The sequence below is a fragment of the Drosophila elegans genome, unplaced genomic scaffold (assembly GCF_018152505.1).
Source record: "Drosophila elegans isolate 14027-0461.03 unplaced genomic scaffold, ASM1815250v1 contig_208, whole genome shotgun sequence".
In the NCBI taxonomy this organism is placed as follows: domain Eukaryota; kingdom Metazoa; phylum Arthropoda; class Insecta; order Diptera; family Drosophilidae; genus Drosophila; species Drosophila elegans.
In genome coordinates this window covers 21,892,645-21,906,181 of record NW_024545578.1, presented here as the reverse complement: position 1 = coordinate 21,906,181, position 13,537 = coordinate 21,892,645, and the positions used below count along the sequence as shown (strand labels likewise).

Below are 13,537 nucleotides of genomic sequence, written 5' to 3'. Positions count from 1 at the left end.
ATAGTATCGACCATTTATATATTGCCTCCTAAGCGAAAATATATAAAACAAGAATAAAGTCTCGGATTGAATCATTCCATACGGTGGCACAAGTTTTAAAATTCCCTCCGATTTTAATCGAATACTAAGGTTTCTCACTTTTTGCGCTAGCACAGACACGAACCGGAAAGATGTGTGGGGTTTGTGTCCAAATAGGGTGGGTGGTGAAAATATGTAGCAAAATAAATAAAAATAAAATGTATGTTACAAATTTGATTTAGAAACATTTTTTCAGTAGATACAATTTGAGATAGCGATCCGTATACAACAAAATATGAACTGCCTTAAAACAATTTAATTGAATAAAATAAACACAATATTAAACAATATTAAATACAAAAAATTTAAAAAAAATGGAACAAAATAATACCACATATGTATATAAAAGCAAACGTCAAACAAAAATCACTTTCGTCAACGCCTTCAGCAGAATGACTCGTGTTTAAGATGTGACAGATTTACGGATCCAAAACTAATCCCCCGAAAGTAAAGAAATATTGGCGACATAAAAATACAGAGACAAGACAGAATTTCAATTTGTATCACTTTATTCAACGTTTTACGTTAATATTTTTTTGTTTTTTTAATAATATACTCTTTACTGTACTTTAGCAGTACTTTTATAGATATTTCTTTTTGGGTTTAGGGACTGCTCGCAATTTGAACATTTAAACAATTAAATATATATAAATAATTATAGACGTCACTTGCTAGATATAACATTAAGGGTATAAACTTAGGCTTACTATGTATGTGTGTATGTTTATGTATAGTCGTATATTATAATATAGTTTAGATATAGATATATGTACCTTTACATATCATTGCATTAGCACAGCACTATAAACACTTAATTGCCAGTATAAATAATGAATGTTCTTGCTGTCGCAAATTAAAACAATTTTCAACAGAAAACAAAAAACGACGATTTCTCTTCTCTTATTTAGAAATCATTGAAGTACTGCAAATCTCTTTGGTCTACTGCCTTGGCGGGTTTCCAATCCTTCTCGGGATAATCATCAAAATTTTTGGTATCCCCATCGTGATGTACATCGGGCAAAATTGGTGGCTGTAAATGATATAAATTCGGAAAATTATTATTTTGATGTGAATATCGTATATTTTTCACTAATGACTTATTATTTATGAGTATTTTAATTTGAGTAAAATAGTGTCTGATGAACAAACAAAGTCCCAAAAAACATAAACAAATGCAATACAATGTATATGTCATTTTTAAAACATAATTACTTATATTTAATTATTAATGGGTACCTCTCCAAATTACATTTTATTTTCAAAATCACTTCAAACATACGTCTTTAGCGGGCAAAAACTGAGAAAAGTGTGCAAAATTCAGCACGTTTGTAAAAATCATTTCTGACGCATTTAACCCATTGTCTCCCGCCGCCCAGGCAGAGGCGTTCATGTGGGCAATTAACACCTTTTTTTTCATATGCGAAATGCTCCTTTTGTTACATTTCACTCGCACTCGGACCAGCTGGTCTGAGCAGAGGGAATCGGCAGATTTATGGGTCTAACACCCACCCGGACGGCCGAAATAGATGCTGCGGTCATTAACTAAAGGCACAGCTAATTTGGTAAGCGGATTTGTTTATTTGCTTTTAATTACGAGAACGTATGAAAACACAATGGCCGACTGACAAAATGTGTGATGCAAAAATCCACACAAAGTAAGGTAACCACAATTACTGCTGGTTAAAAACGTAAAACTCTGAAATGGAGGAACCCCTTGAACTCACCTTTAGTTTCTTGCTGTAGACGTCATTCCAATTCAAGTGCTTGAACCAGCGATGCCTCTTCACGTCATCGGCGCCATTCTGTATGGTGGGAGGTATTTCGAAATCGGGGGAGGGGCGAACATAGAATGAAATACAAAATATTGGACATAAATAACGTTCTGCACTTGGTTGGCTCGTGTTGCAAAAACGCGCGACAAATCTATTAAAACACAAAAAAAAAGCAAAAGCGGCGTGGCGAAAGCAAAATTCGGTGCGAACATGAAATATGATTTTGAAGAAAATGTATTAGGCTAACTGACAAGGAGCATGTGCAGATCTATTTGCGATGGCCAACAATTAATTTTTGATATAAGCGATGCAACTTTTAATGCCAGCAACAAAAACTGGCCATCCAACTGTGACAAGTGTAAACAATTATCTATAAATATGGTGCCTAATAAGCCGGAAAATGTTAGCGAAAAGCTTGCCAAATATTTTTATGAGAGACTATCTAAGAAAAGGGGGGAAGTGTTTGAAGAGGTGGCATAAATAAATAAACTTTGACAGGGCTAATTTTACTAATCATTAAAAGAAATCGAATGGAATAAAAAGAAAACTTGATGGATTGTACAGCAGCTGAACAAACTTAATGCTCCATTATATATTTGTTTATCTATTCAATATTTTTATTTTTAAAAATTCTACATCTACATCTGATTGCCGATGATTCTCACCTTCATGTTGCCCAGTCGCTTGGTTCTATCATTCACCAGCAGCTTTTTGATCAAGTCTTTGGCAATGGGATCCATATGACGCTCCCACTCAATTTTACCGCTCAGTATCTTCTCGTAAATGCCGAAGGGTTGTTCATCGTAGAAAGGTGGATAGCCGACGAGCATTTCGTATATGAGAACTCCTAGAAGAGCATTCCCAATTATTATTCGTAATCCATGAAATTACAGCGTTACAACTTACCCAATGCCCACCAATCTACGGCCTTATTATGGCCCTTGGACTGTATTATTTCGGGTGCTATATACTCGGGTGTTCCACACAATGTCCAAGTGCGATCCCTCAGCTTTTTGGCGAATCCAAAATCTGTGATTTTCAAATGGCCATCCCGATTGATCAGTAGATTCTCTGGCTTCAGATCGCGGTACACAATTTGCAGGGAATGCAGGTATTCCAAGGCACTGACAATTTCAGCCGCGTAGAAATTGGCTAAGAAAGAAGTCATTTCCGTTGATTCAGAGTTCGAATTTAAAAGAAACTTTACTCACAAGTTTGACTAGTGAATTTTCCCGCATTCCGCAGATATGTGAACAGCTCTCCACCGCAGACGTAGTCAAATATCATATACAGATTTGAGTCATCCTTTGTTGACCATTCCCTGTAAGAAAAAAATATTATTTTAAAAACAAAATATATGTTTTTTGTATGAAACAAATAAGGCAAGGGCAATAAATATTAATATTTTTACAGCTTTTTGGGTGATATTGACCTTTTCAGATTTGGTTGAAAATAAAGGGGTAAACGTTAAAAAAATTTATTAAAATTTGATGGGTTTCTTTATTAATATTGTTTCCTTATTGAAATGAAACCAATTGTATAAAAAAAGATACAAAAAAATTCATGCTCGCTTTAATTTATACTTGACGAATCTTACAAAAGAACGTTAAAATTTTAAGTTGCAAAGGTCGATTTGAAAAATATATAAAATATGACAAATTTTCCATATTGTTCTACTTACAGACTGATGACAAACGGATGTCGTATTTCGCGCAATATATTCCGCTCGTTCTTTACGTGTTCAATCTGTTTGAGACGAATGACTTCGGTCATGGCCAAAATCTTCATGGCACAGTACTTCTCCGAAATGCGATCCCGACATAAGCACACTCGTCCAAAGGTGCCAGTGCCTGAAAGGGAGAAGAAGACGTAATGTAGGGTATCGAATTAGCAAATGCATCGAAGGCAAAACCACAAACAACATTCTTATATATCGGGGCATGCCCCATTAAAGTGTTTGCAAACGATATGGCAAAAGGTCTCGTTTTACCCAAAACGTCAGCGAGGAACAGTCGAGGTTAGAATAGTGGAACTGATATATGTGATTTTCTATTTTATTATAACTCTTTGAACATTTAATATATAATGAATTATTTTGTGTTCTTTCTCGAATTAAATTTATATTTTGAGAGGTAGTTTTTCTGTCGATCGTTAAATGTTTTCATTAAATAAAAGGTTAAACCGATATAAATTAATATTAGGAGAAATCCATTTTGGTTATAGGTTCAGTAAACAAATGAATGGGAGAAAAAATTAATTTTCTAAAATGTGTTAAATATAGAACTAATGGTATCGATTGGATACTATAGACTTCAAGTCAAGTATTTAAATAAACGAATCGAAAGAGGCAACTTATGCTTTTAGCATTTAATGATAGATATAACTAGTAGCACTTTTATGGCCGCAACTGTACCGTACACTTGAGCGGAGGGTGCATAATTACTGTTTTCACTGTCGAGCACGTTTTGAGGTTACAAAAGCAGACTGGCTGCCTTTTGCGACTAGGTAATATGCTCGGTACGGGGTGTTGGCTTACACGCCCAGCCGAGATTTTCTCAACCTTGAGTTTTTAATTGGGCTAACGTCCAAAACGCCGGGCACTCGGTGGGCGAACGAGTGACTAACTGGCAGGAAAGGAAACACGGAGCGTGTGAGACTCTCAGATTTCACATAAACACTTTGGGCCAGATACACTAAAGGCCAAGAGCGACGGCGGTAAATTTCTTCGTTTTCATTTTCGTTTTCTCTGTTTTGTTTTCCATGGCATGCCAAAACAACAAAACGGCTACAAATTGATTTGTCTTATAAATCAAAAACCGAAACGCAATCATTCCCCATTACAAACAGCGAGGGGGGCAGTGGGAAAAGTTTTGCTTTCTGCAGCTGCTTTTAGTTTTTCAGCACGTTTTCCCTGTGTGCGCAAAGCTATATGTTCCCGATCGGGCCAACAACAATTAGCCGTGATTTTCATTGTAATAAAGCAAAAGTGGGCAGATTATTGAACTCGGCCACAATCATTTGCCACGTGCGTTCCTACCAGAATATTAAACAAAAACGCCCCGAACAACTTGCGAGAATAGTTGGCTCCCCACAAATGCGGTCAAAAAAATATATATACGAATTGAGTTCTTTAATTTTTATTTTAAAAAGAGTATTACTTCTTATTTGGAAATTTCTAATCCTATAATATTTCAACTCAAATTAAATAAAAATGTTCAAGTTGGATTCAAACCAAAATTTAAAATAATTACAAATTTAATAAAAATTGAAAACTTTTATAACAATAATTTTTCTTTATTAAATTTTATCTGAAGTAGTCCAAAATAGTCAATAGTAACTTTTACAACTTTAATTTTCGAAATATCAGCACTATTATTTTGCCCCAAACTATACCAGGGTATAGTTGGGTGGGCGTGACCCGCCCCTTATGGGTGCACCTGAAGGGGGGTGGCAATCATTACACGTGCAAATGAAAATATGAATCTCGACATTGTAATTAATGAATTGTTCTTTTTGCTCTGCACAAATCGGTTTCTCGATTACGTAGTTCGAATGATTCAGCGAAGCAATGGGATTATATAAGCTTTGAAGTGGGGATGAAAAAGGGTGGAATCTGGGGGAGAAAATCATGAGAACCATTTTGATAAATCCCAGAGACGAGATGCATTTATGAACTAATAGCACTTCTGGCGAAATTAGTTGAAATTGCTACTTTCAAGAGATATCCTCGAGGTTTCCCAGAGCTTGCAAAAATATATTTTTCCACCCAAAAAGATTCCAAAATGATTAAAACATTTTTTCTGAAACAAAAAGAACCCCCAATATCGAACTTTGAACACCTCTACTTAAATATGCATTAACGATTTAAACAAATCAAAATAAATAGCTCATAAAACACGCGTTTGTTTAACATCTTTCTATGATATAGACATTGATTAGCCATAGCCTCGGCATTCAAAACTCGCCATTTGCCTAAACGAGATATAAATATTCCAAATATGCCAAACGAAATAAATCAAGCAAAAATAACTTCAACCAATGATGGATGATTTTATGATTGAAAAGCAAAATCAGACGCGAAATTGCAGACACCGGCATATTGCATGGAATTGAAGCTGCGAGGCGTGAAGAAAAAACAAATCGCAGGAAATAATTAAAATCATTGTGGGGAAAAGTATGGCCAAATCGGAAAGTTCTGGTTGGCAACAAGTTGCATGCCTTGCATGGGCACATGGCCAATGTGGAATAATTTCGCCGGCGGCAAGTTGGCAACAGGAATTCGGATTCGGTTTAAAGAAAATAGTTTTTTAAATATTTACAAGTTTTTATCGTGGAAAATTTTATCGAACGCTATTCATAATTTCTGATGGGGAATGTAGAAGGGTTTCTGGATAAATAAACAAGTATAACGCTTTGTTTGAAATTGTAGAATACCTAGTGCAGTTGGCAAACTATTTGCATATTTACATTTATCTGTATAATTTTTACGGTGAATTAAGTACGGAAAAGGATTTTAAATTATCTGAAAATGTGTTACCAAATAAATCTCTTGTAAATAGCACTATTGAATTCAATTTACATTCGCTATGTTTAAATTTTACCAAATTGAAATATACAAAATTTTTTAAAAATATATACCAAGTTGCTATAATATTTCAAAGTTCAATTGACATTATTAAAAAATAAATTTTTTTTAACGTTTTATTTTTTTAAATCTAAAAAAAGTAAAGGACAATGATTTTTATGCGTTATTACAGTAAATCCTTAGACAACCATTAAATTAAAGTAAAACCACATGAGCCTCTAGATTATGTGAAGTACAATGAGTTGGCTACAATTATAAAATCCACTCTCTTGGCTTCAAATAATTTTCGAGCACGCTTTCGAAATAAAAACAAACACTTCCATTGACGCACCGCTCCTCGCGAAGCGATCTCTTAGCACCTCGTTCACGATCCACTCCACCTCGAGTAGATCTCGTCTAGTGCAAAGGAAAGTGCTTTTACCGATGTTTTAACTACCAACTTCACTACCCCATCCTCCAACTGCCCGCCGGCTGCTCCTAAATGTCTGGTCAAAGTGAAATTGTGACAGCTGCGGAGCAGACAAAAGCGAGACTAAAGATTGCACTAAAATAAAAGTTGGACAATATTATAAGATCACCGAAATTTTAAGACTGATCTTATCAGTGACATATATTTATATATATCCTGCTAAAGATCTAGTATTACTATCTGTGATATTATCATTTTCCAATATCTGTATCTTATAATACTTATCTTATAAATTTAGATTGATTTTCCTATGACTTTGCCCAAACCTTTAACTATCCAATATCTGAAGAAATCTAACATAATCGGATGCTGGAAACATCTCAGAATTTACTGAGATTTTAAAAACAACGAACTGGATATTTTATTTTGTTATTTAATAAAACTGTTTTCTTTTTTTTTTAGTTTTATTGGAGCACTGATCATCTGCTCTTATTTGTCAATTCTTGTAGTTAATATTAATACACCTATGTCATATGTTTTTTTACACAGTAGGTACAAGGTTCAGCATATAACTAATTTATGCATTATTTGGAATATAATTTAGTGAATCACGGGAAGGTTTTTTTTTTCCAGTGATAGCTGAGTCTTCAGACGATGCCGCAGACGGTCGAGTCCGATAGTCGGCAACAATTAAAGTCTGGCTGCGGGATGTGGCCAAACCTGTTGGCGGTGCAGACGGCGCACATAAGCTGCAGAGATGCAACTGCAAAAAGTGCGTGGAAAAAGGCGAAACATATTTTACATAATACATGAAACTTTCTATTTGACGAAGCGATGCCATAAACTGTCCAGTGAAATTGCCATCCTATGGATGCAATCCGTCCGTCCGTCCGTCCGTCCGACCGTCTGCAAGTCCGCATCTGATGGATGGATGCCTTTCATTTGCGCTGGCAAATAAAAATCATTGCTGTCGGACGCGTATCTGTTGCTGTTTTTAAAAAATTAAATGTGCCAAAAGCCGAAATATTGCAAAAAGTTTCTGAAACTCGCCACCATGTAAATGCGAATATAAACTTGGCACCATTTGCAGTTCTCGGCAGCTGGCGGACCAAGTTAAATAAAGTTAATTGCGTTTTATGCAGTTCGTCGGAGCAAAGATTGTTTAAAGATCGATAAATAAAAGAGAACCGAATGAAAAACACGGAGATATGGAGGCCAGTTTAAAAATAATTCTGCCAAGATCTAAAGTTTAAACAATTTCAAATAGGCATTAAAATCAGATATTTAAGCTGCTGTAAGTAACAACAAACAATGAGTATTTAGGTCACTTGATATTTGTTGACTGGCTGAACTCATTTAGTGCCCTTTTATGTACTTTTTGCAGATGTTGCAATTTGTACTTTAAGAGGTACGATCTGGCAGGTTTTGAGTAATTTGTATTTATAAATTTTGTTGTAAATGGCAAATGTTTACGAAATTCTAAAAATTAATTTTAAGCCTGCAAAGAAATGGTTATGTTTTCAAAATTTCTTAAAATAATTTCGAAAATGCAGCTATGCAAGAAATTTTCACAATTCCAAGAATTTAATTATATAAATTGATGCCCATTAATCATATACACTTACATATATCTTTATTTCAAAACATTTTGGGAATTCGTCTACCGATTTATTATTTTTGTCTTTTATTATTTTCGTTATTATTTTGACAATTATTTAACATAATATATTTTTAATATTAAAATGATTTATTTAACTATTTCTGGTATTGTAGTTAACTTTGAAAGGATATTTATTTACTTTTTTTTAGTAATATTATTAATATCAATGCTTTGCTTTTAGGTCAAAATTAAGTAAGCCCAGTTTATAATTAATCTAAAAATGATATTCAATTCCTGTGTTTATAGCCTTACAGCATTATTGACACAAGGTTGGATAGATCCTTTTCGCGGAAGTCACGCCCTCGCCCACTGAAGCACACACCTTGCCCAATCACCTTTCCACCGGCGACATCCCGGCCATAACTTAAGCGATTTATGACACTTTTGAAGCAGATGTTTACCATTTACAATACAGCATATAGATAGATATTGGCCCACCTGCCCCTGCCTGTCGATGTGGTTTTCACATTTGTCAAGTTCTTTCAGTACAATTTACAAGACAAGAAAATAGCGGTGGGAGGCGTGATCGAATATAAATTTAATGTTGACATATGAAAAATCATTCCGTGACTATTTCGGGCAATTTCAATGCAGTTTAATATGCCCATATATTTGCCAGATGCAAAATGCATTTTTAGGTCACCTTTATAAATATACGACACAACAGAGCATGGCGAAAAAGTGTGCTTATAACGCAGTCTTATATGCTCGTTTAATGTTTGAAAGAGCGCGGCGACATGAGAGGTGGGTCCGGATTTGGATCCGGACTGGGTCCCCCGATAACCAGGCGGCAGTTCTCCGCCAGAATGACGGGGGAGGTGTTCCTTGGTTTTCGGCACACTGCCAAATAATAATTTCTATATTATTTGCTTATACGTTGGCTCGATTTTGTTGAAATAAAATTCAAATTTTCTTCGGACTTCACAAAGTTTACAGAGATCGGGCGAGGCGATTTCAAATTTTCCATGCGATCGTAAATTTGCCGTTGACTGATTTTGTCTTTTCATGCGGCGAACACAGCCAAAATGATTATTACTTATACAGAAATATAGAAAATATATAGATATTTTTTCTTGTTAAGCACTTAGCACACAACAAAAAAACGGAAAGGAGGATTTCCATTTGAACTATGAGTTATACTTTGCAGACGCAACGTCGACACACAACTTGTTGTTCAACACGGCCAACAAACACTGGGACATGTGTTCGCTATCCGACAGATACATTTAGACGCTCGAAATTTGATTGCCTTTTATTATTTAAAAATCAATTTATGCTAAAAGCACAAAAGACGGGCAGAACTCGAAAGGAATCCCCGCCACACACGCTGTCTGACACTCGCCATTTTCAATTCGATTTCAATTGGAAATTGGCAAACGGCAAATGGCGAACGGACTCTTGTGTTTTGGCCAATTTTATGTCCCAGCCGAATTGTGTTTCCGAGAATCGTGCGTAAATATTTATCTTTGGAAAAATCCATCAATCAATGGGCAGACTAAAAGGATTGTCTGCTCCCAGGTCTTTCCGTACTCCCACATCGGTCCACGATCCCATTGAGAAAGCCGCGCGAAACAGACACCCCCCACAGGGAAAATTATTTGTCAAGTTGATAAATTAGCTGGGAACAGAAGGTCAGCCCCTCAATTGTCAGAGATTTCCGCATTGGTTTAGCCATTTAGTCGAAAAAGTGGGGCACCCAACGAAATTTCGTAGCTAATTGATGGGGTTATTGATCCTTTTTGAAAATAAAGCGTACTTTTACTACACTTAATACACATTTAGAGCATTAGGCACATTTGCGAAATTTTTATGAGCCAATTGATCGCCCGAGAACACATTTCACATTTCCAAAGTAATGACTATCAGGCCATTTTAGTTTTTCAATTTTAGAATTTTCCGGATTTCGGTTTAGGATCTATTTGAGATTTTTGTAAATTTAACGAACGTGTTGAGCATTAAAAACTATCGTTTGAGTATGGAATTTTAGACTTTAGAACTTATTAACAGTTAACAAAAGTTTAATTTTTTAATAAATGCTTCTGGAAAACTCTAGAGTGCTAGATCTTATGTCTTGATAGCTTCGCAAGAAAATAAAACTTTCTTCCCGGATACTTAAGCGATGACATGCCATGGACTTTCACTCCCATAAAACTTTTGCTCAGACAGGCACACGCTTCAATCCAGTTTCCCGAGGCGAACATTTCCTTTTGTTGAAGTTACAACCAGAGTCCATTTCATTGCAGTGTTAATTGCAACTCACCAGTTGATTTGACAGGTTTAAGGCCAAAGCTAATGGTATTTTGTGGTTGTTGATCCATCGAATCACATGCAGTCAGAACGTGCACAAACAAAAACACGTTTTATTTGTTTCCCAAAAGGAAAACAAAAGCTCTGCTGTTGTTTTCCCAAAATTTCGAAAACATTTCTTGAGAAATGTTCGACCCGGAAAATCCCCTTTTTTGTTGGAGCATTTGAGAGAGACCTGAGGTCGCTGGTTAATCAATGGGATTTTGTACAACCAACCGAATGAACTATCAATATTTATAGTAAGTCTTGAGGGGCATATGTTTAGAGCTCGCAATGTTTTCGTTTCAGTTCGAAGCAGGTTTTCTTCATATTTTCCAGCCATATTGTTTTCACCATCCACTGGCTTTTCCGCAATTACGGCGATGATGTTCGCTTGCCCGTAGCCACATCTCCATTGGAAATTATTGTTATAATCAGAGGGGGTGTGGGAGGATGGTAAATGGACAGGCTGACTATCCGAATGCCCTAATAGAAGCGTGACTCACTGGCATTCATTCTCCACAACCCATTCCCGTTTTCAACTCAGATCCCATGCGTGTTCATGGCATGATATCCGCCCTGGTTTATTTACTTTTTACGGATTTAACTCGAAAATCGCACTCAATACCTTTTGGGCAGTGCGATGCTTGGTCTGGAAATTGTGAGAAATCCATGCCACTGATTACTCATACGTCGTGTGGTGTGCGCTAAACTAGGAATGAACATTCAACGATTGTTGAAAGCATATACGGAAAGGAGCTCAGCGGAATTACTCATACCACGGAAGAGGTGTTGACTGAGGAATTTTAAACAATGTCCGAATACCGGAAAGACTACAACACAACACTTACTCCCATTGACATAGGGCAAGATCGATAAGATAAATACAATAAATTAGTCTATAAAAAGCTGCATTTAATATACATTTACACGTTTACATCCACTTGTAAGGATGCTCTCTGGCCGGGGTACAGATCTCAGTCAGATCCAGGAGTCCTTTACAAGAAATTTGTAAATCACCGAAACACCGGACTAGAGAGTATCATTCAACGAGTGAATGAGTCGTTTGGGGAGTCACACCGAAGGTTCTCATAGACGCCAGGAGAGAGAGAGTTGGTGTCGGAGTTGGTCACGCCGTACCTTGCTCCTGGGTTAAAAATTCCACGGGCTGGACCTTAGGGCGAGGCCAAGCCAGGCGAACAGTTTTCGCGAGTATGGGGACGCCGGATGGTCCCGCTGATCACTTCCGCGATTGGGACACGTAAGTCGCTTTCCGCGTGTCGCGGGCCAAAAATTCACCGGGCTGGACCTTGGGGCGAGGCCAAGCCAGACGAACGGTTTCGCGAGTATGGGGATGCCGGGTAGTCCCGCTGATCACTTCCGCGATTGGAACACGTAAGTCGCTTTCCGCGTGTCGTGGGCCAAAAATTCACCGGGCTGGACCTTGGGGCGAGGCCAAGCCAGACGAACGGTTTCGCGAGTATGGGGATGCCGGGTAGTCTCGCTGATCACTTCCGCGATTGGGACACGTAAGTCACTTTCCGCGTGTCGCAGGCCAAAAATTCACCGGGCCGGACCTTCGGGCGAGGCCAAGCCGGATAGGATTTGTCGGACACGAGGGGGGATTGGAGGAGAAAGGATGGCGGTACGATTGACCAGTCGGGAATGATGTCCGCGCGCAGGTCACATGCACTATGAAGAGGAAAGCTATTGTACTAGACCAGACGGGCCGGGTGTCCACGTGCCGGTCGCATGCGCTACGAGGAGGAAAACTAGGGTACTAGACCAGACGGGCCGGGTGTCCACGTACGGGTCACATGCACTACGAGGAGGGGGATCTAAGGTACTAGACCGAACGGGATGGGTGTCCACGTCGGGTCTCAAATGCTACGATATGGGGAACCAAGATACTGGACCAGACGGGCCGGGTGTCCACGTACAGGTCCCAAATACTACGGGGAGTGAGGTTAAGATACTGGACCGGACGGGACGGATGTCCACGTACAGGCCCCATGCACTACGAGGGAGGGGGGAATCTAAGATACTAGACCGAACGGGATGGGTGTCCACGTCGGGTCTCAAATGCTACGATGTGGGGAACCAAGATACTGGACCAGACGGGTCGGGTGTCCACGTACAGGTCCCAAATACTACGGGGAGTGAGGTTAAGATACTGGACCGGACGGGACGGATGTCCACGTACAGGCCCCATGCACTACGAGGGAGGGGGGGAATCTAAGATACTAGACCGAACGGGATGGGTGTCCACGTCGGGTCTCAAATGCTACGATGTGGGGAACCAAGATACTGGACCAGACGGGCCGGGTGTCCACGTACAGGTCCCAAATACTACGGGGAGGGAGGTTAGAATACCAGACCGGAACGGATGTCCACGTACAGGTCACTTGTAAGGATGCTCTCTGGCCGGGGTACAGATCTCAGTCAGATCCAGGAGTCCTTTACAAGAAATTTGTAAATCACCGAAACACCGGACTAGAGAGTATCATTCAACGAGTGAATGAGTCGTTTGGGGAGTCACACCGAAGGTTCTCATAGACGCCAGGAGAGAGAGAGTTGGTGTCGGAGTTGGTCACGCCGTACCTTGCTCCTGGGTTAAAAATTCCACGGGCTGGACCTTAGGGCGAGGCCAAGCCAGGCGAACAGTTTTCGCGAGTATGGGGACGCCGGATGGTCCCGCTGATCACTTCCGCGATTGGGACACGTAAGTCGCTTTCCGCGTGTCGCAG

At 38.6% G+C, this 13,537-nt stretch overlaps 1 protein-coding gene across 2 annotated transcripts in view; it reads right to left on the bottom strand.

The window, feature by feature from the left end:
• Positions 1-569: 569 nt before the first annotated feature.
• LOC108136019 (cAMP-dependent protein kinase catalytic subunit 3) overlaps positions 570-13,537 on the bottom strand; it is a 41,843-nt gene continuing 28,875 nt past the window's right edge. For both annotated transcript variants that reach the window (XM_041707900.1, XM_041707901.1), the window contains 6 exons: positions 3,532-3,700; positions 3,062-3,171; positions 2,757-3,002; positions 2,516-2,697; positions 1,803-1,880; positions 570-1,108 (listed from right to left, as the gene is read on the bottom strand). In XM_041707900.1, coding sequence (XP_041563834.1) covers positions 983-1,108; positions 1,803-1,880; positions 2,516-2,697; positions 2,757-3,002; positions 3,062-3,171; positions 3,532-3,700 — 911 coding nt within the window. In that variant the 3' untranslated portion in view covers positions 570-982. The remainder of the gene's footprint in view (positions 1,109-1,802; positions 1,881-2,515; positions 2,698-2,756; positions 3,003-3,061; positions 3,172-3,531; positions 3,701-13,537) is intronic.